General features: G+C 36.7%; 10 protein-coding genes across 10 annotated transcripts; 2 read left to right on the top strand and 8 right to left on the bottom strand.

The window, feature by feature from the left end:
* Nucleotides 1-91: 91 nt before the first annotated feature.
* On the top strand, nucleotides 92-918 carry RO3G_13137 (uncharacterized protein; the record flags this gene model as incomplete). Its single annotated transcript, XM_067667721.1, has 2 exons — nucleotides 92-628; nucleotides 712-918. The coding sequence occupies 2 exons, from the start codon at nucleotides 92-94 to the stop codon at nucleotides 916-918; spliced, it is 744 nt and encodes a 247-aa protein (XP_067523822.1).
* A 3,372-nt stretch (nucleotides 919-4,290) lies between these two features.
* On the bottom strand, nucleotides 4,291-4,683 carry RO3G_13136 (uncharacterized protein; the record flags this gene model as incomplete). Its single annotated transcript, XM_067667720.1, has 2 exons — nucleotides 4,291-4,403; nucleotides 4,470-4,683. The coding sequence occupies 2 exons, from the start codon at nucleotides 4,681-4,683 to the stop codon at nucleotides 4,291-4,293; spliced, it is 327 nt and encodes a 108-aa protein (XP_067523821.1).
* Nucleotides 4,684-9,160: 4,477 nt separating this feature from the next.
* On the bottom strand, nucleotides 9,161-9,791 carry RO3G_13135 (uncharacterized protein; the record flags this gene model as incomplete). Its single annotated transcript, XM_067667719.1, has 2 exons — nucleotides 9,161-9,442; nucleotides 9,501-9,791. 2 exons carry the CDS (start codon nucleotides 9,789-9,791, stop codon nucleotides 9,161-9,163), a joined length of 573 nt encoding a protein of 190 aa, XP_067523820.1.
* Nucleotides 9,792-12,836: 3,045 nt separating this feature from the next.
* RO3G_13134 (uncharacterized protein) lies at nucleotides 12,837-13,390 on the top strand (the record flags this gene model as incomplete). Its single annotated transcript, XM_067667718.1, has 4 exons — nucleotides 12,837-12,993; nucleotides 13,043-13,190; nucleotides 13,239-13,336; nucleotides 13,380-13,390. 4 exons carry the CDS (start codon nucleotides 12,837-12,839, stop codon nucleotides 13,388-13,390), a joined length of 414 nt encoding a protein of 137 aa, XP_067523819.1.
* A 383-nt stretch (nucleotides 13,391-13,773) lies between these two features.
* RO3G_13133 (uncharacterized protein) lies at nucleotides 13,774-14,109 on the bottom strand (the record flags this gene model as incomplete). Its single annotated transcript, XM_067667717.1, has 3 exons — nucleotides 13,774-13,824; nucleotides 13,879-14,026; nucleotides 14,078-14,109. 3 exons carry the CDS (start codon nucleotides 14,107-14,109, stop codon nucleotides 13,774-13,776), a joined length of 231 nt encoding a protein of 76 aa, XP_067523818.1.
* A 219-nt stretch (nucleotides 14,110-14,328) lies between these two features.
* RO3G_13132 (uncharacterized protein) lies at nucleotides 14,329-16,489 on the bottom strand (the record flags this gene model as incomplete). Its single annotated transcript, XM_067667716.1, has 2 exons — nucleotides 14,329-16,275; nucleotides 16,457-16,489. 2 exons carry the CDS (start codon nucleotides 16,487-16,489, stop codon nucleotides 14,329-14,331), a joined length of 1,980 nt encoding a protein of 659 aa, XP_067523817.1.
* A 676-nt stretch (nucleotides 16,490-17,165) lies between these two features.
* On the bottom strand, nucleotides 17,166-17,831 carry RO3G_13131 (uncharacterized protein; the record flags this gene model as incomplete). The annotated part of the gene is made up of 3 exons (XM_067667715.1): nucleotides 17,166-17,389; nucleotides 17,444-17,573; nucleotides 17,631-17,831. 3 exons carry the CDS (start codon nucleotides 17,829-17,831, stop codon nucleotides 17,166-17,168), a joined length of 555 nt encoding a protein of 184 aa, XP_067523816.1.
* Nucleotides 17,832-18,567: 736 nt separating this feature from the next.
* On the bottom strand, nucleotides 18,568-21,120 carry RO3G_13130 (uncharacterized protein; the record flags this gene model as incomplete). Its single annotated transcript, XM_067667714.1, has 6 exons — nucleotides 18,568-19,278; nucleotides 19,325-19,504; nucleotides 19,556-20,275; nucleotides 20,327-20,379; nucleotides 20,430-20,696; nucleotides 20,742-21,120. 6 exons carry the CDS (start codon nucleotides 21,118-21,120, stop codon nucleotides 18,568-18,570), a joined length of 2,310 nt encoding a protein of 769 aa, XP_067523815.1.
* Nucleotides 21,121-21,471: 351 nt separating this feature from the next.
* RO3G_13129 (uncharacterized protein) lies at nucleotides 21,472-22,805 on the bottom strand (the record flags this gene model as incomplete). The annotated part of the gene is made up of 3 exons (XM_067667713.1): nucleotides 21,472-22,638; nucleotides 22,688-22,738; nucleotides 22,791-22,805. 3 exons carry the CDS (start codon nucleotides 22,803-22,805, stop codon nucleotides 21,472-21,474), a joined length of 1,233 nt encoding a protein of 410 aa, XP_067523814.1.
* Nucleotides 22,806-23,862: 1,057 nt separating this feature from the next.
* RO3G_13128 (uncharacterized protein) lies at nucleotides 23,863-24,853 on the bottom strand (the record flags this gene model as incomplete). The annotated part of the gene is made up of 4 exons (XM_067667712.1): nucleotides 23,863-23,876; nucleotides 24,070-24,228; nucleotides 24,284-24,668; nucleotides 24,734-24,853. 4 exons carry the CDS (start codon nucleotides 24,851-24,853, stop codon nucleotides 23,863-23,865), a joined length of 678 nt encoding a protein of 225 aa, XP_067523813.1.
* Nucleotides 24,854-26,235: the final 1,382 nt, after the last annotated feature.

Raw genomic sequence — 26,235 nt, 5'->3', positions numbered from 1 at the left:
AATGCACATCGTATGACTCTAAGTTGATCTTTACTCATTGCTGAACTTTTTAATCTCCTACTGATTTATCACTCGCCCATTATATCTCAACATGAAACAAGTCTCTCAAGATACAGTTGTTCGAGCAATTTCGTTACTTAAACAAGGTAAGTCGGTTCGGGAAGTGGAAGGTGTTACTGGCCTAAGTAAGAGTACGGTTGGGAGACTCCCAAAAACCCATTGCTTTGGACTTCATAAGCCAAAATGTGGCCGACGCAAGATTCTATCTGCTGCTGATGAGCGTTATTGTGTGCTCCAAGTGACCAAAAACCGCATGTCTAGTGCAACAAAGGTGGCTAAGGAGCTAGAAAAAGACACCGGAAGAAAAGTAAGTGCTAAAACCGTGTGCAGAACCCTTCGCAAGGCCGGCCTTGGTGCGATTGAGAAGCCAAATAAGCCTTTGCTTAGTGCTAAAAACATCCGGAAGAGGCTTTCTTGGTGTATGGCTCACAAGGATTGGACAATAGATGATTGGAAACGTGTTGTTTGGTCGGATGAGACAAAAATCAACATATTCAACTCGGATGGACGGACCTGGACTTGGATTCGATCCGGAGAAAGCCTGAAATCGTATCATGTGAAGATGACTGTAAAACACGGTGGAGTGCCATTACTTATGCTGGAGTTGGTTGGATGTGTAAAATCAATGGTAATATGGATAGAACATTGTAGAAAGAGATTTTGGAGGATGAACTGGAGCGTACAATTGAGTATGGAACCAATAAGCTAGGGCTAGAAAGACATCAGGTGATCTTCCAGCATGACAATGATCCCAAACATACGACTAAATTAGTAAAAGAATACCTTAAAGAGCAATCCTACAGCATCCTGGTGTGGCCTGCACAGTCCCCTGACTTGAATCCAATTGAAAATATGTAGTCATTGTTAAAGAGAAGGCTGAATGATTATGAAACAGCACCAAAAGGCATGAATTAATTATACGAACGAGTAACTAAAGTTTGGTATGACTTAATGAAGCCGGAAGAGTGTCAAAAGGTTATAGAAACACTGCCTAAGCGTATAAAACAATGCATCAAGAACAAAGGACGTTGGACTGACTATTAATATCAGATAAATAAACCATTTTGTTTTTTTTCAAAAGTGCCACAAAATTGTCCCAATGCACCGCTTGTTTTTTAACCCCTCTATCTCCATCGGCGCTTTTTTAATCTGAGTTTGCGTCACGACTTTTGCTTCCACATGATTTTGGCTATTGAATGATGTACAACAAGGTGTACAGTAGCTTAATAACTATGGTTCTACAAGCTCTAGAAGAGAAAATCACGAAACATTGGGACAATTTTGTGGGTCACTGTAAACGCTAAAACAGACCACATAGTGTATTCGATTTCAAATTCCTCGGCCTTAATTCTTCGAGCCTAAGTCAAATACTTTGTTCATTTCGATCAAAATAGCAAAGTAGCTTCCGCTAAAAAAATTGCTAAGGTGAGCAGAATGCGATGTTTTTTTGCGCCATAGTGACCCATAAACTAATCAAATTCTTTATTTTAGATTAAACAAATTACCGAATGCAGAAACTATTGATTATACCGTTGATGAGCAAGAGCTCATCAACAATTATGTTGATACCATCCTCGGCCCAATGTTACATGGGCCAGAAAAAAGAGAAATTCTTTTTGTGGTAAATGGCCTGACATGAACTTATAATATTATTAATAATATTAATTCTACATCTAATCTATAGCTTAGACAAAATGGTCACAAAAGCATATAGCACACGCCCTGACGCTGGCTGTGCTATGATTCATGAGAGAAGAATCGAAAGGTTTTCCTGATTTGCTGAGGTGAAGGCAGAATACAAGAAGAAGGATACTGTTTAGGATAGGGGGGTTTTAGGTAAAAGTAGTATAACAACAAAGATAAAGAAATACTGTTAGAACTTGGTATCTCTTTATTAAGTTAAGATAACTAAGATTGAATATGATAAATTCTACATGTAAAAAGTGAGAGTATTTATAGACATGATACGGATAAAGAATTAGGACAGATTTATGATCAACTCGACAGAATAGATGATTACTATTTCTAATTATTAGTTTAGCCTGTTCCTAGCTTGTATTGTCAATTATGCTATTGGGATGGTTTCAGATAACTCTGGATGTAGGACTATTTAGGAGACGGTACGGATGAATATAAAATCCTCTAGTTCCGTGATTGGATATTATGGCTAATAATAATATCTCAGTTAGGATAAAGGTTTACATGACTTAATGATGATCCGGTAAGTAATTGTCATTCCTTATTCAACATGCTCATATCATCAATAAACTATATTACAACCATGTCATCTTATTTGACTATGTAAAGTTAATATGAATAAAGCTTAATATAGAAATCTAATCAAAGTCTTTTATTGATCTGTGTTGAGAATAATGTTATAAATGATTCCAAAGTTATGTCAACATATTATTTAGGATCATATGAGATTCCTTTTACTAAAATAAAGTGACTATAATCTTATGTATCCTTAACAGATACGCTGTCTATCCACCAAGATTTATTGCGATTGGCAATGTTTGGGATGAATGAAATTGACGACAACAATACCAAGTGTATATTACTTGTGCAGGTCATAGGTAAAGTAAGCCCTAAACCAATACTATATTTTTCATATTTTGCTTATAAATGTATATACGGTAGGCACTTTTATAACGTACTATGGATGCATGGAGCATGCAAACGGGCCGAAAGTTATGTTTGAAATTTCAAAAATCAAAATCCCGTTATTCATGCAAGATTTACCGGGATTTGTCATGAAACTGGATGACTTAAGAAAACTAAGTCAATTTTATGACCATTGTTGCGTCAAAAAATGCAACACAACCAACAAAATGAAAAGGAAACATTCCATTGGAAGTGTTGATCTTAACAAAATAATCAACGTTCGCAAACCAAAAGGTTTAAAAGTGTCCGTTGACTTTTAAAAATAAAATTCTTTTGTCATAAACTAATCTAGTATCATTTTACTCATCACACTTTGCTATGCAAGCTATTCAATTCGTTTTTTTTAAGGGAAATAAAAGTAAATGACCATTTTAGCAAATTCAGAAATAAAATGTCGCCTTCAGTTTGGAGTAAACATTTACTGTACCTGTGCCACTTGTTGTAGAACAGAGTCTGATCATAACAGACATTGAATAATCACAACTAAAAGAAGTATATTAAAATTGATAAAAGATAATATTTTAAATCTTTATTAAATAAAATATATTCTTCTTTTTATATACAACTATCACTATTGGATTTATTCTATAAAGTAAACATGAACAATAAATAAGTCATGATCTTTACTATTCATCATTTCTGTAAATGAATAATAATGGATCAGTTACCTAGTCAACTTTGATTTGACTGGAGGCATTTCATATAAATATATCTTTCCTCTCAATGAAGACGGGACAACTCTCCCAGATCAGTTAAAGAACAATAAGATCTATAAAACAACGTATTAAAAATTTTCATAATCGATTCAGTGATCATTCTTCAATCAGACATGTCAATGATTGGATCTACGCTCATAACTACTCATTTATACGCCAACTGATAGAAGAATATAAATAGTAGACTTTGTAATGATTTCTTTTTAACAATTAAGATTGTCTTAAATAAAGTTCAGTCTCAAAAAGTATTCTTTTGGTTTGTCTTGTTATTTCTAATTACCTTACCAGAACATAACAATAATAATATCTCAATTAAGATAAATGTTTACATGATTAAAGATGATCCGGTAAGTAATCACATTCAACATGCTCATATCATCAATAAACCATATTACAACCATGTCATCTTATTTGACTATGTAAAGTTAATATGAATAAAGCTTAATATAGAAATCTAATCAAAGTCTTTTATTGATCTGTGTTGAGAATAATGTTATAAATGATTCCAAGCTATGTCAACATACTATTCAGGATCATATCCGATTCCTTTTACTAAAATAAAGTGACTATAATCTTATGTATCCTTAACAGAAAGCATTATTTTAATTATCCCAACAAAAAATATTCGGGGAGATGAGGAACATGGTGATTTCCTCTTGGAGGGATCCACGTTTTCCTCGTTTTCTGAACCTCTTCTGTATCAGCCGAGAGGTTTTGGCGTAAAGATAAATATGCTGTTGAACATGCAGCAATCTAAGCAGAAAAATTTCGTTAGCATTGCATATTCGTCATAGTTCCATGGCACATGCTAGTATATTACCTTGAATGCTGACAGGACGTTGTACACTTCTCATAAGCTCTTCAAATCAGACTCACTTGTCGGCAATGAGGCTGATGCTTCGTTCAAAGCCACATATAACCCATCTGCTTCAAGCACCAATGAAATCAATGTTGCTTGCAGACCTATGATTGCTACGGCGTTAGAGTCCTCCTTATTGAAGTATTATTCATGTATGTCTGTGTTATTACCTGCAAGTTGCAATGCACAAACAACAATTGTGTCGTCACGAGTCACATTTATCAATCGATCCAAGACACATTTGCTCTCCAGCAACAACTTACACCTGTCATTATCAATTTTTCCGATGGAAGCATCCAATTTAGCTGTTTCCGCATTGGCCGTATTTTCTTCCTTGCGCTTATTGATCTTTGATATAACGTCGCGTACCACCCGCAAGTCCATCTTAAAACCTGATTTGGTCAAGGTCCCCGAATTGCCGATGGTATCTCCCCTGTGTAGATAATTTGGTGTTAATACATGCTCATGATAGTTTTGATCGCCCCCTCCCTCCTCCCATGTACCACTTTAGCCTTATATCTCCCTTGTCTCTCATTATCGATTCAATTAAAGGGCCCCAGACCTTCACAACCATGTCTGTTTCTGTGATGTCAATGTCTTTTCGAAAGATATACTTTTTAAATTCGAGGGTCTTCAAGCTATTAACGAGATCAGCATGAGGAACTTTCAAGGAGCAAAATAAGAAAGTACTTACTATTCATAGTAAAAGTCGAACAAGGTAGATGAAGCACCTCTATGATTAGCTTCATATTTCCTTGCGATTGCCCGGGCTTCACTAGGTGCAGTCTTTGCCAATTAAATTGAAGTGTTAGTAATGGTTACAAATAAATACAAGGATGGAAGAAGAAAAGGAAGAATGAATTTCTAAGTTACCTTTTCAATTTCCTGCAATTTGGCAGCGTTCAGATCCAATATGAAGGTATTGTTGTCAAGTCTCTTGCTAAACTTACACTTGAGCAATTTCCAATCAGATTTGGTGAAGAGATTTTTTTGTGAGGATAATTTTATAAGATCAAGGATATGACATGTCTTTGGCCTCTGTCACTTATCAAAATTGGAACGATACAGAGAAGATTATCATGGCCCCTGCACAAGATCAAGGATGCTGTTGGAACCGAGACTAAATATATGTACATGTTAAGAAATTTTAGCTGCATACCAATTAGCTTGTTTACTAACTCTACCAGATACCGTTCTTCCCCTTTTAATGCTTTATACTTGTCGAAATACTTCAGACATGCACGTTTTATAACTGTACCTACAGGAAGATCAGAGCTACCAGCAAAAACATTATCACGTTCAACCAACTATAAAAGCATGAGTTAAAGCTTCTTTTCCTTTTTCCTTTTTTTTTTTTTTTTTTTTTTTTTTTTTTTTTTTTGGTGTCGTGTTGTCTAGCTTACGAGGGTAGATTGTTCAAGTGCTGTTTTAAGATTCGGATGCTTTGCAAATGTTCTTCGGATTTGGTTTCTTATGAGTAAAGCACTCCGTTGGGTCGCTCTGAAATTTGATATATCTTCAACAAGGATACCTGTTGTTCTTTCCAAGAGTGCGCCTCTGATCTCTTGTACAGCTTCACCAATTTGCTGATCTGCATCTTCAGAACTAGAAGCTGTGGTTCTTTGTCGTTTGTTTCTACCTATATTGAGTTATGAATTACAATATAGAAAAAAGAACGAAGAATTAAAAAGATCCTGAAATAAGCATAATATTCCTGCCTTATATACGGTAAATTAAATTAATATATCACATGGTTTTCAGGAAACAATGTTGTTTTTATTTATCGCTTCTTTGTATATATTGTATGATAATTTCTTTGTTAATAAGTAGTTTACTTTATTTATAAAGTATAATAGGGGACACATGTCTAAGAGTGGCGCAAAAAGAAAGAAATTAGATTGTAAATTTTGTAAAAATGCGACTCTACTTTCTGAAAATGATATTGAAGCTTAAATGGTTGCGAAGAATAAATTCATGGCAGCAACAAAAATGTGAGGACGAAATCTGTCGAAGTATAACATTTCTTCACTATTTCTAAAAAGTATCATTTAACACATTGCATGTAAAGGTCTTTGACTAACTTGTAAGCATAGATACAACCACACTATGTTGACCATAGACATAACTTGGAAGTCTTCTTTTTCAGTATTGTACCGATACTGGTGGCTGACAGGACGGCTAGGCATGCATGGAACATGTTTTATGTTCTTTGCACATACGAAAGATGATGTTCCATATTGACCACAATTAGAATGCCCTTTCATTTGTGATTATTTGATCGTTTTTACAGTGCAACGTATTGGTCAGCTATAGCTCTGTATGGCTGTTCAGATTGTGGGAGTCGGGTTAAGATTTGTGAAGTTTGGGAATCATGTTTGGAAAGGGACACGCGCTTGTTTTCTCTAGACAAAAGATACGTAATCCATACATTTGCCATATTTACATGTAAAGACCTTTGGTTAACTTTACTTGTAAATATTTTGTCTTTTTTATGCTTTTTATATAAGGTAAAGTATTTGTAGATATTATCAAAAAAGATTTGCAAATTGCAATGGGATCATGGAACAACTTCCACAGCTCACCACGCCTGACATAATGATTATCATCAATCAAATTAATAACATTGACGAGGCTATGTCTTGTCCTAGCAATAGCACACCTTTTCTGCACTCCGTTAGGGACTGGAGCCTATAAACCTCAAAATTTAGGTGTGAGCTAAAGTTAATGGTGGACAATGTGTTTTTGTTGCTAGTAATTATGAAACTGTTGATGATATTCTTGCCATTGATAATTGCTCAACTTCTATAAATTGCATGTCATGTCACTATATATATATATATATATTTCAATTTTTAGCTGGCTCCCTTTATACATGGTATTGAATTTCAATTTCATTTATTGATCGGTGGAACTCAATAAAGGGGTTTTTGTATCTTCTATTCAAAGAGTTTGGAAATTTGCCGACGTTGATATCCTATTTATTTGTCTTGAAGGTAAAACGAAAAAAAAAAAAAAAAAAAAAAAAAAAAAAAAAATGGCATCAACGGCAATCAATGCATTGACAAGTAGCACCTTACTGTATATACATTGGACAAACTGGAAGAGGTTGATAGTCCCAAGTCTAAAGGGAACCAAGCTTCACTGATACCAATCAGATGGATGAGAGAATCTTGTAGAAAATACAAAATGACTAAAAATAAAAAATTAATTGATGTATTTAAATAAAAGAACATGACGATTACGAGAGGCAAGCCAAATCTTATGAGATTTTAAGTCGACGTTCATCTGGCACATTATGCTTTGATCTTTATCTAATATTCTAAGGTTCCTTACAGGTGATGAAATTCACCATAAGGGAGAGCTTATTAGAAATATCTTTCCATCCTCTTTTACAATAGCCTTTGATCTATCACACCAATTATGATATAGCTGAAGTTTACTAGTCCATGTCATTTTACTTTGTTCTGTTTTTCTGTTGGAAAATAAATTATGATTTATCTATACAAGTAAAATCTAAAAAGTCATCTTGTGCCAACAGTATCAACGATGTTAACGTTGAAACTGAGAAAGGGCTAAGAAAAAAGAACACTAAGACCATATTAAAGAATAGAAAGAGATATGAAGTACACTACATAAAACTTTTTTTTTGTTTAATATCAAACTAAAAAAAATGTATGATAAATGTTCAAAAACTTGAAAAGGTAAATCTTGTTTCAGATTTCTTTTCCTATTTGAATTATTTTATCAAAAACTTCATGGCATGCGAAACTTGGTAAAAAAAAAAAAAAAAAAAAAAAAAAAGAGGGGGCTGGTTTCTTTTAGAAAGCTTCAAAAAAAAAAAAAGCCATCTCTTTGCTTCTTTGCTAGGCATATAGAAGAGGCAGACGTAGTTTTGAAGTTTAATGTGAGGGTTACATTTATAACTTATCCTCTTTTTGCATAAGTTGATTTAAACAAATATTAAAGAACAATCAATCGTTGCATCTAATTGACTTGATAAGATAAAAAGAAAAAGCTGGATGAAGCAGAGGTATGCGTGTTGTTCCAAGAAAGAAAAAAAAGACATTTAAAAAAAGTGAATGGAAGTCTTGCTTTGTTTATTCATCGTTTTTTTTTCCCTTTTAGTTTAAAAACAAAATGCGTAAAAAGAAAAAAAAAACTCTATTGTCTCGCTCTCTGGTCGTCTTCTTTCACTATCTGCTCTTTTGTTTAAGGACATGGTCATACTCCCAGCTTTATTAAGCCTTTCTAAACAACAGTCACCTCCACACTGTCAACAGAACTCTTGCCATTCTCTTCTGAAAAGGAAGCAGAACTAGGCTGCAATCGATGATTGCTTTGCTTTTCGGAGGTAAGCGCTTTTATTCTTATGTTGTTTATGTTGTTTATGTCTTGATGACTGAGACTGACACTTCATATACCTTATTAGTATTTCATAGAGCTGTTCTCGATACCTTTCAGATACTAACTTAGTTGAAAGATCAAATTGTCTTGTCAAAATAAGATATTTTTACTTTTTGACATAAATAAAAAGGGAGTTTCAGCAAAGTCCTAAGCAATAATGTAAACCTTAAAATTTATAAAAAAAAAAAAGGTAATTCTATTAACAATAGTTTGGTTATTGCTTTATTCTATTTAGTGTATAGCACATGCAAAGAAAAAAAGAAAAGAAAAGCACTTTTAAAAGAACAAAAGACAGCTGCTGATTATATTTATTATGTTATCAGTAGTGACAAATGACTATTAATTTGATGGCCTTCAAATCCTATTATTATCAGTTTTCATCCAAAGCAAAAATAGAAAAGAAAAAAGATAATTGAAGGGTAGTTTTTAATTCTATAAATGCATACATACGTTTTCTTTAATCTTCAAGACCATTTACTTCACCACCAAAAACACCTTTTCTATAATGTTCACGTTGTTTTCTTAACCAGGATCTATAGTCGTGGACTGATTGAATCTTTTCACCATAATAATCGGGTACAGGATTACGAATGGAATTGAGACGAGCATCAGCACGGTTCTTCTTGATATGTTCATAAAACTCCTTATCCCGGACATCCATTGCATGTGCTGTTTTTCTATTCATCAATTTAAACAAAGTATTACCGAATACAGGCCCCAATAAAAATCCACCAAAACCCTATAAAAAGACAAAGAGTTAAATCTTTGTTCTAATTATTTGAATCCATATACTTTACAGCACCAATCGTAGCACCAATAGCAGCCATGAGAGGATCCATGCCGAGGATTTTGGTTAAAGGATCTACCTCCATCTGAACAAAATAAGCAAATGTACCAAAAGCAGGAGTGACAGTGCAAGGCAAATAAGAGACGATTTCATAAGTACGTCTCTTTTTACGAAGCTTGAAATAATCGTTCCAGGTTGAAATGACATTTTGAGCTGCAGGCTTACTGGTAGTTAAGCAACGTACATTGGGACCAACAATCAAAGGTCTCAGAAGGTGAGGCTTGAGAGGTGATAAAGCCATACTTGTCAAAATTATTTTCTAGAAAAAAAGGAAAAAAAAAAAAAAAAAGAAAAAGAAAAAGAAAATTTTAAACTAAATAATGTTACTATATTTTCGGTCCATATTTTATGAACAGTTTGAGTCATTTTTTTTTTAAAAAAAAAATCTATTCAGATAAAGTGTAGGATAAATAAATATTCTATAGTGTCTACTCCCAAGTATCGCATGTAGCCTTTTGTCTAATCTAACAAAGACCTTTTTTTTTTGACTTATAAATTAAACTTATTTATGCAAATAAACTTGAGTCCTTTTTCTTACACAATTAGTCCAGAGACTTTCTTTTTGCGGATATGATTTCTTCAACTGTCCGTGTTGAAAATAAATCAGTACCAAATAACTAAGAAAAGGCATATAGACTGTTTTACATGGGACCTTCTGATATTTAGTTTGCTCAAGGTATCCCGGCTATTCTTACCATTCCTTCAGCCAAAGGTGTGTCTTGCATGGCGCTTGGGGCAATTTCTGATGTAGGTATATTGAAGTGAAATTTCGAATGCCGAGCGCTTTCAAGAAGAGAAAAGTTGTTGAAGAAAGAGAGCAAAAGAAAAGTCAGTCAAGTGAACTAGTTTCCAAAAGGCACTACCACCGACTATTAAGATTTATATTGAAGATCGTGCAAGTAAAAACATCTTTAAGCTATTTAACTTCATCAATACTACAGTACTTTGGCATTTCAAAGAAGAGAATTCCTTTCGAGGAGATGTTGGGTAACACTTTTATCCACAGCGATCAAAGGATGTTGAGCTATAATAGCTATGGAAAACCTGTAATTTCCACAAGTGAAGCTGTCTCCATACTTTAAATTGTTATTCAAATGAGAGTAATATTGAATGGTTCAGAAGTGGTCTGGCTACAACTGGTTTTAATCTTTAAGACGTGTTATTTTGTGAGTCGCAAATTTGAAGTGAAATTTTAATGTTTTTAAAAGTGAAAAAAGGTTTACATTTAAAAATAAGCACTCGCAAAAACATGTTTTGTTGACTACATCTTTAAGGTATTTTATATAAAAAAGGGTATTATTTATTTATTAAGGCAATAAAAATTTATCTGCAACAATAATCTACAAGAAAAAATTAGTTTCTTCTCAATAAAATAAATTTTTATTCCATCAGACATCCAAGGAAGTGTTATTACCAACATAGAGAGGGTATTTCCAAAAAGCCAAAGGCTAATCGTACTAAACCACAACAAGTCTCTTCTGGAGGAAACTGCGAACACGGGATTTCATCATCACTTGGAATAATGTTTTTTTTTTTATTACCTTTTATTAGCCATTAATAAGTCATGTACAACAAAGAGAATCGAGCATTTCTTTTGTAAAAGATCTAGAGGAATAGTAGAGTTAGCCTAAAGTTCCAATTGAGAAAATAAATGTATGTGGTCAGGAAGTTATACTGGCAAGTATCAACAGCGCTCAGCGAAGCACTGCGGTTTATTTCACCATGGTCGATAAGATAGGATGAAGACAAGTAAAGTTTTTCATCGTCCCACATAACATTGTTTTATAAAAAATAATATTTACCAATTTTCTTTCTTGTACATTAAAAAAAAAAAGAAACAAAAGAAATGAACAAGTAACTGGACTTTTTTTTATACTTGTTCGCTTTACTGTCCTATACCTCTGATTACACCAATGAAATATCAAGAACCGGACTGTTGAAAAAAATTTTTGATTGCTTTTGAGCAACCCCGCGTGTTGATTTTTTTTTTTTTATTATAAAATAAAACGCAAAAGACGTGTAGTAAGAGCCCTTCTCCTTCCCTCTCAGTAAACATACTTCAGTAGTTTGCATCATTTTATAAGTGGGTGGATACTGTTTTCTCCTTTGAGTTGCTAAGCCTGTATCGTGTTAGTCTGAGTAACAAAATTTGAATTCAACTTTCTCGAAACATCTGGCAATTGAACTAAATTCTTGCCCTCACTGGCTTTTTAAAGTCTGCCAGTCTGCATAATTGATTAATGTCAGACACGTTTTTTGACGCTTCTTTGATTTATGTGCAAAACGTAGTTAAATGAATAGAAAAATCTAAACAGAGCTCTGTATGATTATGATTAATTTATTTCATTCAGCTTCTTCATTTGCAAAATTGTAGAAAAGATGGCATGCGTGTATACTGTGTTTGATTGTAAATAAATTCACATTGTGGTGATCATGTTAATAAGATACACTATGGCGATCATGCTATTTATTCAGAAAATAAAAGTTATTTGTTATTTTATTCATAAAAAATAATGATTAATCATCTGGCCTCAAAGATGAACTATGCGTGTTAAGTCTGCCTGTCTTTTTAACGTAAATATTCAGAAGCTTAATAATATCATTTTCTTTGTAATTATTCTGCATATTACTAATGTCTTCATAACCAGGTGCTTTTCTAGTCTTCACGTTGCTGATATAGGAATTTTCTAAAGCGTGTATTGCTTATTTTTCTATTATCATATTCTAATAAAGAGCATTGGTTATAAACATAACATCAAACCATCCTACAATAAAAATAAATAACATACCTTCATGAATCAGAGTAAATGGACTGATTTTCTCAAATTTTCCTCACTGCTTCTTGCTGTTGTTGGCTCTTTAACCGAGCCTATCTAATTTTTGATGTACGTTATACACAGTAAAGACGCGTCATCCACACAGACTTTTATGAAAGAGTGTATTTATAATAAAGTAGTTTCGTACATTGATCCGTTCCTATAAACAGCAAATCCCCCCTTTTTATCACAATCAATAATATCCATTTTTCCTTTCTTTTTTTTTGGATAACGTTTGTGCAGAATTTTTTTTTTCCATGCAGAATTTTTTTTTATTTTTTTGCGCTTCTTTTTCGCTGTTTCTTAAGCAGTAATGGATCTTAATTCAGCAATTACTATAGAAGGTTCTTCACATTTGGTTGTTAAATTTTTTGGTACATTATGTAACAAAAGCGGTTTATCTATTTAAGGCTAAATGTTGCTTTTTCTTAGAATGTGGCCTAATAAAGTAACAAGTTTAGAAATTCAAGATGCTTTCGTCTCTAATTCTTACTAGTATTTTATACCAACGTGGTATATATCCTGCAGATGACTTTGAGGTTTCTGTAAAATATGGGATGAGTACGATGGGCACGTCAAATATGGATTTGAAACAATACATTGACAAAATAATAAATCAATTAGAAGGTAACAATGAACCTTATCCTTCACTTTGCTCACTAACACATCAATAAAGTTTGGTTAAAAAGTAATAGTATATGCAAACTTGTGATTGTCATCAAGAGTTTGGAAAGAGATGAAGTTGTTGAAAGATGGCATTTTGATGTTGAACTCAACAATGGTGAAAACGGTATACCCATGGCTGAAAATATTCCACCAGAACAGTAAGAAGAAAAAAGTCGTTGTTTTTAAAACTGATTACTTATTGTTAGAGCCATGGAGATACAAAAACAAACAATCAAGCAAATCAGAAGCATCTTGAGACAAATCACATCGAGTGTGTCTTATTTACCTGAACTCGATGAAGAATGTAAGTGTTTTGTTTCTGATGGGGCTTTATGTTTTGTCAACAGTGATCCTTTAGGTACATTTAACGTGCTTGTTTATGGAGATAAAGATATTGAGGTGCCAGTGGCATGGGGAGACAGTGATGCTCATCTGATTAAGGGAGGTGGAGAGCATTTAAGATTAAAACCATTTTCTACTTTGGTACATAGAGTGGAACCCTTTGTTGCATATAAAATGGATGATTCTCTATAAAACAAATAAACGTGATGTCTTTCAGATATGCATATAACTACAGTGTTGTGACATGGTGAAAAATAGTGAACTCTGTGGTTGTTGTATGATTGACAGTGTCCATGTTGTGTTTGACATAAAATGGGTCTTTACAAAAAAACAGGATCAAGTTGTAATAAAAAAAATAAATCACAATAAAAAAAAAGTGCAGGTGGATTTATTCTTTGTTTAAATACGCTCAAGTGCTTCCATAATAGCAATGCTGTTACCACGAATCACCTATTGAAGAAAAAAGGATTAAAAGTTTATTCATTCCCTTTATTCACATCTTACCACCATGCCAATGTTATTTCTTTCCGTTGGGCTCACTTCTTCAACCGTTTCGTCCAAAACAATGTTCATGAAGGGATCGTATCCACGAAGAACACCAGTGACTTTACGATTACCATTCAGTTGAAGCGAAATGCGCTTATCCATGTATCTAAGCAACATTCAGTATTTGATCTCTAGCTTTTATTTTATTTCTCTTTACTTTTTTAATTCTGGTGTACTTGTCTTTCCCATTCTAGTATGTGTTTGAAAAAAAAAAAAAAAAAAAAAAAAAAAAAGGACAAAAATTTGCGCGTTTTCAATTTTGTCACTCTTCTATCATCCACTTGGGACGGTGCGTGAAAACTTTGAAAAAAAAGCCCATTTGTTTATCTGATCATCATATTAGAAAAAACAAAATAGAAAACAAGTTATTTTTTATTCATGATATAACACTATGTGAAAGACTATTTTTTATGAATGCTTGACAGAGGAGGAACGACTCAGCCAAGAGCCAATTTTACCCGTCAGACGAGTCACTGATTTCTTACGGCGATGATGAGAAGGAGCGGCCAGGGATGCGGATCGAGTAATTTGAGGTGTGAGGGCTGGTTGCTGTTGATCGGAAGTTTGACGAGAGCTGAGGGTTGTCAGCGAAGAACCATGCTGAGTAGAGGGTGGCTGAAGACTGGATCCACGTGGAAGTACATCCTTAGGTGGCACAGGAGGAGGAGGAGGAGGAGGAGGAGGAGCGTCTTCCACATAGCCTTCGTCATGATCACTCGCACTTGTACTGCTTCCGTTATTCTGATCTGGTAGTGGAGGAACAGGGCCACTTGTTCTTTTCTGAAGTGATTTAGATGACGACTCTTTACGCAAGATGGCCTTGGATAGCTTTCTGAATAAGGATCTACTGCCTTGTGGAGGCGATGCATCTGAACCAGCAGCTGCTGTGGTATTATTATCTTCATCTGTATAAAATGTAGTGATATCTTGATTTTCTAAGGGTTTCTCTGAAGCATTATTTTCCTTTTCTATAAATTGGGGTGGTGGATTAGGTACAGGAGGTATGTCATTATCTTCAATCGGCAACTGATGTTGAGATAAAGAGGAACGAAGCCAGCGTTGGATCCGTGTGAGGTAACTGGTGGATGCAGCTGCTACAGTGACTGGTGTTTGGTTGATGGGTACCTCGGTTAATAACCGGTGAGGAGGCTCATCCACGAGTGATGTTTGACTGCTTGGAGCAGAAGACAGGCCACCACCCATGGATTCGACAGAGCCTTTTCTAGATAGACTTCGTTTGAGCGATAAGGCACGGTGAATTGCACCTTGTTCACCAGCCATTTGTTTTTCTGATGCCAAGTAATAGAGTGATATGTAGGAGTGATAAGCAGCGGGTACAGATTGTGGTCCATCATAGACGATGCTCTCATTGATTTCATGATAAGAGAGTGGAGGAGTTGCCTTTCTAGAATGACAGTCAGCAATGTGTCGCATGGCACTTTGGTAAACTGGAGATTGAATGATGAGCGTCAGCTTGTTTTCTATTTCCTCTGCTGTTCCCAAATTAAATCCTTGCGACATTCTCTCAATCACATTCGGGTCTAGTGGAAGTGTGAGCGGTTTTCGATTGGGCATATGATTTTTTATGGTGGCCGCGTCCTTGCTCATCCAAGGATGATGTATGATGTCCGTCATGATGATGCGTTTAGCTGGGTCTGTAATGAATATCTTGGACAGTAAATCTTTACAATCTTCACTCAGGTGGCTAGGATAATTGACATGTCCCTTTTTGATTTTTTCGTGGAGTCCAGGCATGGATTTATCATCAAAGGGTACAGCTCCAGTAGCCATCACAAAGATAACGACACCCAAGCTCCAGATGTCAATCTCGGGTCCATGGTAAGGATTTGCTTTGAGTAATTCAGGGGCAGCAAAGTAAAGTGAGCCACAATAAGTAGTCAGGAGTCTTTCTGGACAAAACAGGTTGGACAATCCAAAGTCGATGATCTTGATTTGTCTTCCAGACTTGTCGATCATGATGTTTTCAATCTTCAAGTCTCGGTGTACAATCGAATTACGGTGTAGGTAATCAAGCGCACTGGCAATCTGTCGAGAAAAGAGTCGTGTACGTCTATCCGATAAGCGTTGTCTTTTCACAATATAATGAAGCAATTGACCGCCACTGACATAATCCATCAGTATATAAAAATAAGGACCTTGAATGACGAGATCCTTGAGTCCGACTATGTTGGGATGTTTCAGCAGCATCATCATATGTGCCTCTCGGATCGTACGCACCTCACGGTTCTCTTCTCTTGCCTTTTCCTTGGCAATCTGCTGAGCACTTTTGCCAGTGGTATACGAAGGGGAACTAAACATTTGCAAGTCAGCTCGAGGCACGATTTTGACCGCAATCTATCACGCAGGTTAGGTCAGCGTAGGATAACTTAAAGAGTACCTTTTCACCCGTAACACTATGAACACCCAGCTTGACTTTTCCCATACTACCTTTACCGAGACTTTGTTGAAGTGTATAGTTACCAATAGTCTTGGCAGGTCCATTACGATGTTCAACGCTGTTACTATTTTTATTTACAACTGTCGGTGGTGATTCGGGATCAGCTACCATCTCTTTATTTGAAGAAAAAATAAAAAAGAAAAAAGCCAAGTTTTAAAAAAAAAAATGTGTTTTTATAAAATAGTAAAAAAATTGACATAGTCTTTCTGAATTGAGATAATTAACCCGTGACGAAGGATAGGATACTGACAGGAGTTTGAATTGTAAATGGCTTTTTTTACACTTTAATACAGTCAAAAAGTCAATAGCGCCTTCTTTTGAGTTTGATGTAGACATCATACAACTCACTAGACTCGTTTACTATTTATAAATTGGCCTCTCTTTTTTTTAAAAAAAAGAACACTTGTGTGATTTACAAGTTTAATTTCTGCATGTTACACATTTAAATTTATTGCCTTTTTTTCTCAATGCAAAATGATAATAGTAGACGTCTATCGTAAACTATCAAGAAGACACTCGTTTTATCATAAAATCTACACAAATTTCCAAAATTATACACGAAGCAGTACAAATTCACGTGTACATTTAAGGTGCCTTGTTTTTCTTCTCTCTTTTTTTTTTTTTTATTAATCGATTAATCTCTTTCTTCTAAAAAATTGACGCAAGTATAAAACTTGCCATGTACCAAGACCAAAGAGGGTGAATAAGGTTAAAGTACTAAACCATTTTACTCTTTCATTTGTAGATTCTATACACCTGATGCGTTAGTATTCTGTATTGCTATTATTCATGATATCAATTTACCATTGGTATCTCTTAATTTAGCTTCACGACGTTTCAAATAATTCATTTCATCCACAATTTCATTCACGACCGTTTCCAACTTTCGAAGTTCAAGTTCAAGTGGAGTTAATTTTTCATCATTGGCCATCTTTTTAAAATCAGCCGCTTCAGCTCCAACGTTGAACTGTAATTCAATAGAACGCTTATATTGGGGTCCTTCCTTAAAGCCTAACGACAGAGGATGTTATTCACTGTGTGTAGCCGTGATGTTCACTATTATACCATTGTCGAGTATGTTTTCAAAGCAAACATAGACTTCACCTTCCTTGTTGGTGTTGAAAGCATTGCGAAGTTCACCAGAGACATCATTCTTTTTGACATACACATTAGGTGTTTCGCTGTCATCTAAAATCTATACAAGACAGTACATTCAATATCGCATGCTATCCATAGTCATCACACGCAGTACCTCAAAGTTCAAACGTTGGTTATAACCTTCTCCTACATTAATAACTGCCAAAACTAAAGTGTCTTGAGGTACATATTGACTAAAACATTTCGTTCCTTCTTCAGCATGTTCAATTGTAACAGCAGGCAAATCAAAGTGAACTGCACTAATAACAGTCAACACACTTGCTATCAAAAACAATCGAAAGAAAGATGACTGCATTTGTTATAGGTGAAGAAAAAAAAAAAGAAAAAAGTAAATATGGCGTGCAGCCTTCTTATTGATTGATTTATGAACCGGAGTTTTTTATTCCTTTTTTTTTTTTTTCGTTCATAAACCATGCCTGTATTATTTATTACAGTAGGTTCTACAGGATTTGATTCTTTAATAGAGTGGACTACATCCAATGAATTTCTATGTTTTATTTATAAATTAAATATTAAAAGAATCATATTTCAGTATGGATCATCAGAGCCTATATTTGTTAAAAATATACAAGAATACACTGGACCAAAAATGGAGATTGAAGGCTACAGATACAAATCCTCGATTACCAATGATATATTAGCAGCAGATATCATCATTAGCCATGCAGGTAACATAACATGCCAATCAACAAAAAGAAATGCTTATTCAATAGCCACAGGTTCAGGGACTATGCTGCAAACGCTTCGATTAAGTAAGAAATTGATTGTGGTTGTCAATGAAGCATTGATGGATAATCATCAATATGAACTTGCACAAGCGATGGATGAAAAAGGGTATGCTGTTCTTAGTGAAATAAGGTAACAAGAGTCATCATTCACAATGAATCGTCTAAACTGAACCCTGTTTTAAAAAGTGACTTGACTGGCACAATACAAACGATCAGCCAGTGTAACCTGGTTCCTTTCCCTGATGCGAATGAAACGTTGTTTGGTTCCATTGTGGACCAACATATCGGTTTATAAATAAATATTTATTGAGACAGGATCTGTAACGAATCCATCACGTCTTGTACTGTGGGTAAATACCAAGCTGCCTGAGTCTGTCTGTCCTCAGGCCCGATCATGACCGAGAACTTGTCATGTAAATCACTGGCCTTTTTCAGCGTCTTGAACATGTCTTCATCCGTCCGATCATCACCACAACACATGACAAAATCAAAGCGTCTGCCGTTCAGCAATCGTTTCAAGATCTCACCCTTGTTCACCATCGTCGGACGCACCTCGAGGTTCTTCTTGCCCACCAAGACCTCCACCGGCAGCTTGCTCAGGATGGCCTGTTCGAGATGGTTCTGACATTCCTTGGCTTGAAACGCACCGTACTCTGGATCGGCCAGACGGTAATGCCAGGTGATGGCACACCGCTTGTGCTCGATAAAGCTGCCTGTGGTGCGTTCGGTATAATACGTAAAGATCTCGAGCACATCGTTCTTCCAACTCATGTCCACATGTTCCGTCAGATTGATCCATTTCTGGCTGCCCGGATGGCGCATGAACGAACCGTGTTCGGCACTCAGCCCCAAATCCTGAATATGGCCCAACCAGTGGGTCAGTGCGTTTTCGTCACGACCGGAAATGATCCAGACTTCGTTCTGGGGGTCTTTGCAGAGCTTTTCGAGGTACTCTAGCATCTGTTTGGGTGGGATGGCGGCCATGGGTGTCTTTTGGATCGGTGTCAGGGTTCCCTAAGAGTCATGGATGAATAAAGAGCAAAGGCTGTTTCATGCTTACGTCATAATCAAAACAAAGCAAGCGTTGACTGGATTGTTGGTATCGTGTCTTGAGATAGTCTAGCGGGAGCCTTGGCGTGTTCTTGCTTTGTTCGGACAAGAGACAGGTGCGGATCAACATCTTTAGGAATGAGCGAGCCCAGAAGGAGGTCGTGTTCGATTTGACATGAGCCAAGAGTTGCTAAAAACACAATCAGTCCCTGTCTTGCCAGTGGTGTAGTTTTCATTTTACCTTATGCCTCGCTTGCTTTTCTTCTTCACTCATCACCAGTGCATCGTGAATCGCTTTGGCCACGCCTGAATAATCCCAAGGGTTGACCAGCAAGGCTGAACTCATGGATCCAGCCGTGCCCGTCAGCTCGGAAACAATCAACGGACCATGCTTCTCCTGCTGACACATCACGTACTCCAGGCTCGTCGTATTCATTCCGTCCCGAATGGAGGTGATCAAGGCCGCATCCGCACTGGACAAGAGCGCATAGTAATCATCCACCTGGATCTGATGATAATAATGATGCACGGGGGTGTAATCCAGGGAGCCATAGGTCCCATTGATATGAGCCACCATCTCGGATACCTTGTGCTCGTTCTTGATCGTGTCGGCCGAGTTGGGTGAGTCAGTGACCTGGATGAGCACCACCTTGTTTTGCCAGCGAGGGTAATCGAGCAAGAATTGTTCAAAGGCAGCCAGTTTTTGCAACACGCCCTGGACCAAGTCGAGCTTGTCCCGACCGACCAAGATCTTTTGGTCAGAGTACAGGCCAGAGAGCGCGTCGATCTTTGGTATCACCTCGGCACTTTTTCGGATGCGGTCGACGGCCTCGACATCGATGCCGATAGGAAACGTGCCTACGTGGCAAAAGTGGCCGTCGTATTCAACGCCTTCAGGAGAGGCTTCGTATCCCAAGACACGCGTGGATGTCGAAATAAAGTGTCTGGCATTGGCATAGGTCTAAGTGATTTGAGTCACCCCCTCCATTTGTTTCACAAAACCCGATTTTACCTGAAATCCTACCAAGTCTGCAGCCAACATGCCTTTCAGGATCTCTTGGCGTTCTACCCATGTCCTTATCAGTACCTCTTTGACATGCCCATGTCTCGCTTACTTGGTAAACACCGAAATATTTCAGAACTTGGAAAGGGTGAATGCACAAACAGGCCGATGCGTGCCTTGGGTAGCTTTTTGCAAATCATGTTGGGCACCAGCAAGAGATGATAATCATGAATCCAGATGGTATCCCCCTCTCGATACTGTGCCACCGCCAGATCGGCATAAGATTGATTCACGGCTTCATAATAATTCCACTGTGCCTTTTCGATCCGTCCGTCCGTCGCGTCATTCCACACAATGTAATTAAAGAGGGGCCAGAGTACTATAAAGATGAGTTGCACACTTTAGGGACCATCGGCTCACTCACATGTTTTGCAATAACCATGATAATGTCCTGCAACACATTCGCCTTTTAAAAATAAAGGGACACACTTGTTTTCCCGCTCGAGCCGTGATCGTAAGCTGTGTCGTTCTTGGTCATTCAGGTGGTCCATCTCAAAACGACCCATCTTCGTCTCTTTGTAGATCTGTCCGGTCCAGCCAATACAGACCGTTTCCCACTCATCAGAAAGGGAAGCGATGCCTGCATACATGGCAGCATGCTCATGACGAGGTTTGAATGTCCACTCGTCTTCTTGTTGACATATTTCAAAAGGTATTTGGTGGGTGACGTGAATAATGCGACCCTTTGGTTTGTTGTTGGTAGGAACTATAGGTGCCACTGGCACAGTATCTTCTCCTGTCATAGAAAAGAATTGAAGGGGAAAAAAAAAAAGAATATTTTCTTTTTTAAAAAAAAGGAGAGAGAAAGAGGTGAGTTTAATAAATAAAAAAATATAGGATCGACAGGTGGCAAAACAAATCAGTGGCCGATGGTAGAGTGAACTTTTTTTACTCTGTATTTCTTTTTGATTTCTTTCCTATTCATTCTGCTCAAGACATAGAATTCTATATTAAAAGTCGTTTGAGTTGCTTTTCATACAGCAGCCATCAAGTGAATCACACAGACGTGTATTTATCACTGACAAAAAAAAAAAAGAAAAAAAAAAAACAGGATCAAAAATCATTTTTAAAAGTGAAACCAAAGAGGAAGTCATTTATTTAAAGACCTTTCCATCAACACAGTCTTCAAAGTCCCAAGCCAAGTACTTGTAGAATTCTTCCTTCTTTTCTTCATATTGAGAGGGCTCAATCTTGGTGAAGGTATAAGAGGGATAGTCAGCAGCATCATAGATTTCAAAGGGAACTTCTTGACCACGGATGACAAAGTAACCACCGATGCTGTTCTTGTTGTTCTCACCACGCACAATCATGGAGCCAAAAGCGTACTTGTGAGCACGTTCGAGACGAGCATAGAAACCACCGATCAAGTTGTTGGACATGAAAGTCAAGGTCAGCTCATCATTGTACTTGTAATCCACCTTCCAGATCGAGAATCCCTCAGGATCAAAGTTCTCCCAGAACCACTTGATGGCATCCTTGGTGTCATTGTTGGAGTATTCACGCTTCCACTGATCCAGGATGAACTTGGAAGGAGGCAACAAATCCAACTTGGACTTGGGCTTGGGAGCAGGCTTGGGCTCTTCTTCTTCAGCAGCAGCAGGGGCAGCTTCCTTCTTCTTGGCTTCCTTCTTGGCAGGAGCAGGGGCCGCTTCCTTCTTCTTGGCTTCCTTCTTGGGAGGAGTGTACTTTAAGGGAGTTTCACACAGAGCGACCTCTCCCAGGTACTTTTTAAAGATGGGCTTGTTGGCAACCGTGGTGAAGTAACGGGTGACGTTCTTGAATTCAGCACGAGCCGCCTTGTCAAGCACGTTGGTGTAAGCACGGAAAAGGACGGGGACAACCGAGATATCGGCAAAGGTGATGTCTTCACCCACAAGATAGGTCTTGGTCAGCAAGAGCTTGTCCAAAGCACCCAAAGCACGTTTAAAGTTAGCAATGGCCGTGTCGACATTGGGCTTCATGTAAGGTTGGAAACCGATCAGAGGGAGGATCCAAGCGGCCAGACTGCTGTTGAGTTCATTGTCGGAGAAGAGGACGTACTGCATAATCAAGGCCTTCTCAGCTGGCGTCTTACCCAAAAGAGAGGAATCTTCCTTGAGGGCTGCGGCATAATAGGCAATGGCAGAAGACTCAAAGAGGTTGACTTCAGCAGATTCAAAGACGGGAACCTTACCAAGAGGGAACTTGGCATAGAACGCGTCATCTCTGTCCTTGGCAAGATCGAATTGTTCAAAATTGAATTCCAAACCATTGTAAGCAGCCTAGAATATATGTTAACAATCTCGTCGTATTTGTCCATCATCTTATTACAGCAATATTAGCCTTAGCAACACGAGGGTTGTTGGGATAGGACTTGATGGTCTAATAAGCAAAGTGAGTAGTGATATGGAATGGATGGATGCCAATTACGTACACCAATAGGACTCATTAGGATTAAAAATGAAATTCAAAGGTTTGGAGAGAAACAATTTTTTCTTTTTTCAGAGTTGTGCAATCTATTTGCCAAATGAGGTCATGTGAATCCTTGCATAACAACAATGCTTCTCACTGCTACTCAAGATAAATTGCTTCTCACTTATTCTTATCCCAGTTTTGATCTCAGGCAGTAGGAAGATATCTTTGGAGACATTTCTTTCATGCTTTGCTGCCCACATTCTTGTTTTTTGGTGTCATCTTTTTGTATATGAAAGCCATGGGATTTTTCAAAAAAGATTATTTTATGGTTGATCATGTCAGTTTTGGTGAAGAAGAAGAAAAGAAAAAAGAGGATAAACTATAGTTCATAGTCTTTTTACACTGCATCTTCAACAGCATTTTACAAATAAAATTAAAATGGACGCATGATTTTTTTTTTTTTTTCGTCTGGGCATGACTTTGGATTTTTACACTACACGTTATTTTCAGAATAAAAAAAGAATCGTACTGACGTGTCGTTTTTATCTATAAATTGCATTATAAACTATGTAAACATGCGGTACTATATTCTGAAAGCAATGTATTATGGATGAGAAAATAAGACATTGGTTGTATTTAATGGGAATCTTTATTAAGAAACCTCATCGAGTATCCAATTTCCCTTTATACTTTTGTCACACAACCCTTAGACGACAAAGACAAGCCGACTGAAATGTGAGAGGAAGCTAAAGAAAATGAATGGACCGATTGCATTCGATCATTTAGTTATCCAAAGCTTCATTCACAAAGGTCTTTACTAAAGCTAAACAGGATACGCGTTCCTTCAGTAGCTTGAATAACGGGTTCTTTGACAAATAGAAATCATCAAAATCAGTAGAAAAGTAACTGAAATTCTAATCCAGATCAAGGCCGACTGAAAACTCGAGATCAGCTCATTTTGTAAGATTGGACGGCAAGCGATTTTGAATTGATTTGAAGCACGAAATACAGCCATGTCCAAAGTAGAGATAAAGTTCAGCAAGCATGTTGTATGCAATTCAGTCTTCTAGTTTATTTAGAATTAAAAACATTCATAAAGGAGACACTAGTCAAAAGATGAAACAATTCTATTTTTACAGCTACTTGAAAAACATGGCCAAGTATTTATTTTTGTTGATTTCTCATTTTTTGACGTTTTGCTTTTCCAGGACGCTTTAAGCTACTCTTTTTTCGAATGGACATGCCCTTTTTTGCAGGATTCGCTCTATCCTCCTGCTTTCCCTCTCTTCCTCTTTTACCCAGAGAATATTTGGCATCTCTGGCATCTCTTGTATACTGCTTGCGTGGTACATTTGATTTATTTTTGCCTGTTCTCTCTGTTGAATCTTCCAATCCTTCCATCTCCAGCTCAAAATCATCCTCTTTTAATTCCGTATCCTCTTTTCCTTCCTTTCGCTCTATAGAAAATAGAGTTCAGCACGCTTGTATAGACTAGCATCCCTTTGGACTTACTTCTGCTCAACATCTTTTGCTTTTCATCTACTCGTGACGCCTTCTTTCGCTGTTTTTCAAAAGCATGTAATCTGTATAAAGCTTCTTCGTTTCCATCTTTAGCTTCCTCCACCAATTTTTGGTATACTTCTTCCATATGCTGATCGTCTTTTAACATGGGTGCAATAAAATTTTCTGGTACTGAAAATGTGGCATCGGCTTCCATGATCTTCTCCCGAGCTATATGCACGGCTTCTAAAGCTTGGTTGTAAAAAGCTTCTTCTCTTTTTAGATCGTCAAATACATCGGGTACATTGATACATTCTTTTGATACAACTGTCAAGGTTTCAATCCAAGGCAGATCTTCTGGTAACTTGAGATCATCCGCAATTCGTTCCAAGGCATCCTATAGGTTGGGATCAGTTGAAATGATTCTTGTTGATACATTTGTTTTGTGTCAATCTATCTTACCTCATTATTAACCTGAAGACGTTGTTCAATTATCATATCACCAAATTCATCGTCAATGTCTTCAGGATCCAAATCTTCAAGACGGTACCATTCTGGTTCTTTTTCAACTTCAGTTGTCATTATATTTAAATAGAATTGTAATGGAATAGACTAAATAAGCCACGGCGCTTGACTCTATTTTCAAAATAAGAGAAAATATTTTTATTAAATGGAAATCGAAACTTTTAAAATGAGAACTTTTATTGGTCAATTGAGAAAAAAATAGCATGTCCATCGAAAATTTCAGAGCTTTTTTCTTTTTTTCCCAAAATAGTCAAACAATGGAACAGAGTGTCCTATCCATCCCCCCCCCCTCCAACAGTCTGCTAGAATAACTTGAGAACAAGTCTTTACTATTTTAGGAATCAGACTATCACACCGTCAAAAGGTTATCTTTCTTTCGCTGCATTTTACCTTTGATCAAAACTCCTCAGTAGGATTAAGAAAAGATGAATATGAAGAAAGATAAACGCGCTTATAGTCTTTTTTTTTTTTTTCTTTATAAAATCTTTTACAACAATAGCTTTGTGAATAAGAGCATAGTACATGAATACATAATGCATTTTCAGCTCATGCTTGTCACTAACATCCAGTATATTGCTCAAGGAACCTAAAAAACGCTTGGTTCTTGTACCCTATTTTCGCTACCGTTATCACCATCCTCCCATCCGTTTTTCTTACTCTCTTTTTTCAAGTCACAAAAGTGGGCTTTCGCAGAGAAATATCCAGTCTACCTTGACTAGAAGTAGCGTCAAGAACAGTGGCTGTAGTCCCTTTGTGCTTTGGGGAGCCTCAGATGGTGCTACTACTTTTGACCAACCTCTAATAGGTCTACTATGAAGATTAAAATCAACTGCGTCGATAAAAGCATAGTTCTTTTTCAAAATCCATGGCATTCTCTGTCAGCTAGGATCGAACTGCGATTTTTCTACTTGGAGGGAGTATCGTCTCGATTGCGATCGTCAGTAAGCTTTTTCCAGATTCTTCAAACTTTAAGCGCAGTGTTCTTTAATATGACAATAAGATTGGTTTTTAATGATAGTCAATTACATTTCAATCCGTTTTTTTTTTCCTCCCATCTCTCCTAAAGTCATGGCTGCAACACGGTTAACAAGTTTCACGACAAACAATGTATTTAAAATAAAACATAAAGTCATCTTTATGGATTCTCGATCATGTAAAATATTCCAGGAAAACAATAAACGATAAAAAAAAAGTCCCTTTTATACACTCTGACAAGAACCCTTGACACCCTACATTTCAAGTTCAGTTACTCTGTAAAAACAGGGTCCTGCAAAGTCACGTTTACTGTGATAACCCAACAAGAAAAAGTTATAAAGCACTCTTCACATAAACTTATAGCATCGTATCTATTGGAATGAGAGTATTTAACTGGGGCTAACCTACGTTTTTTTCTTGGCCATCTGCAATAACTAGTCCAATTCAAAAAGAGGTGGGGGTTC

The sequence above is a fragment of the Rhizopus delemar genome, genomic scaffold (assembly GCF_000149305.1).
Source record: "Rhizopus delemar RA 99-880 supercont3.11 genomic scaffold, whole genome shotgun sequence".
Classification (NCBI taxonomy): domain Eukaryota; kingdom Fungi; phylum Mucoromycota; class Mucoromycetes; order Mucorales; family Rhizopodaceae; genus Rhizopus; species Rhizopus delemar.
This window is presented reverse-complemented; position numbering and strand designations above follow the sequence as displayed.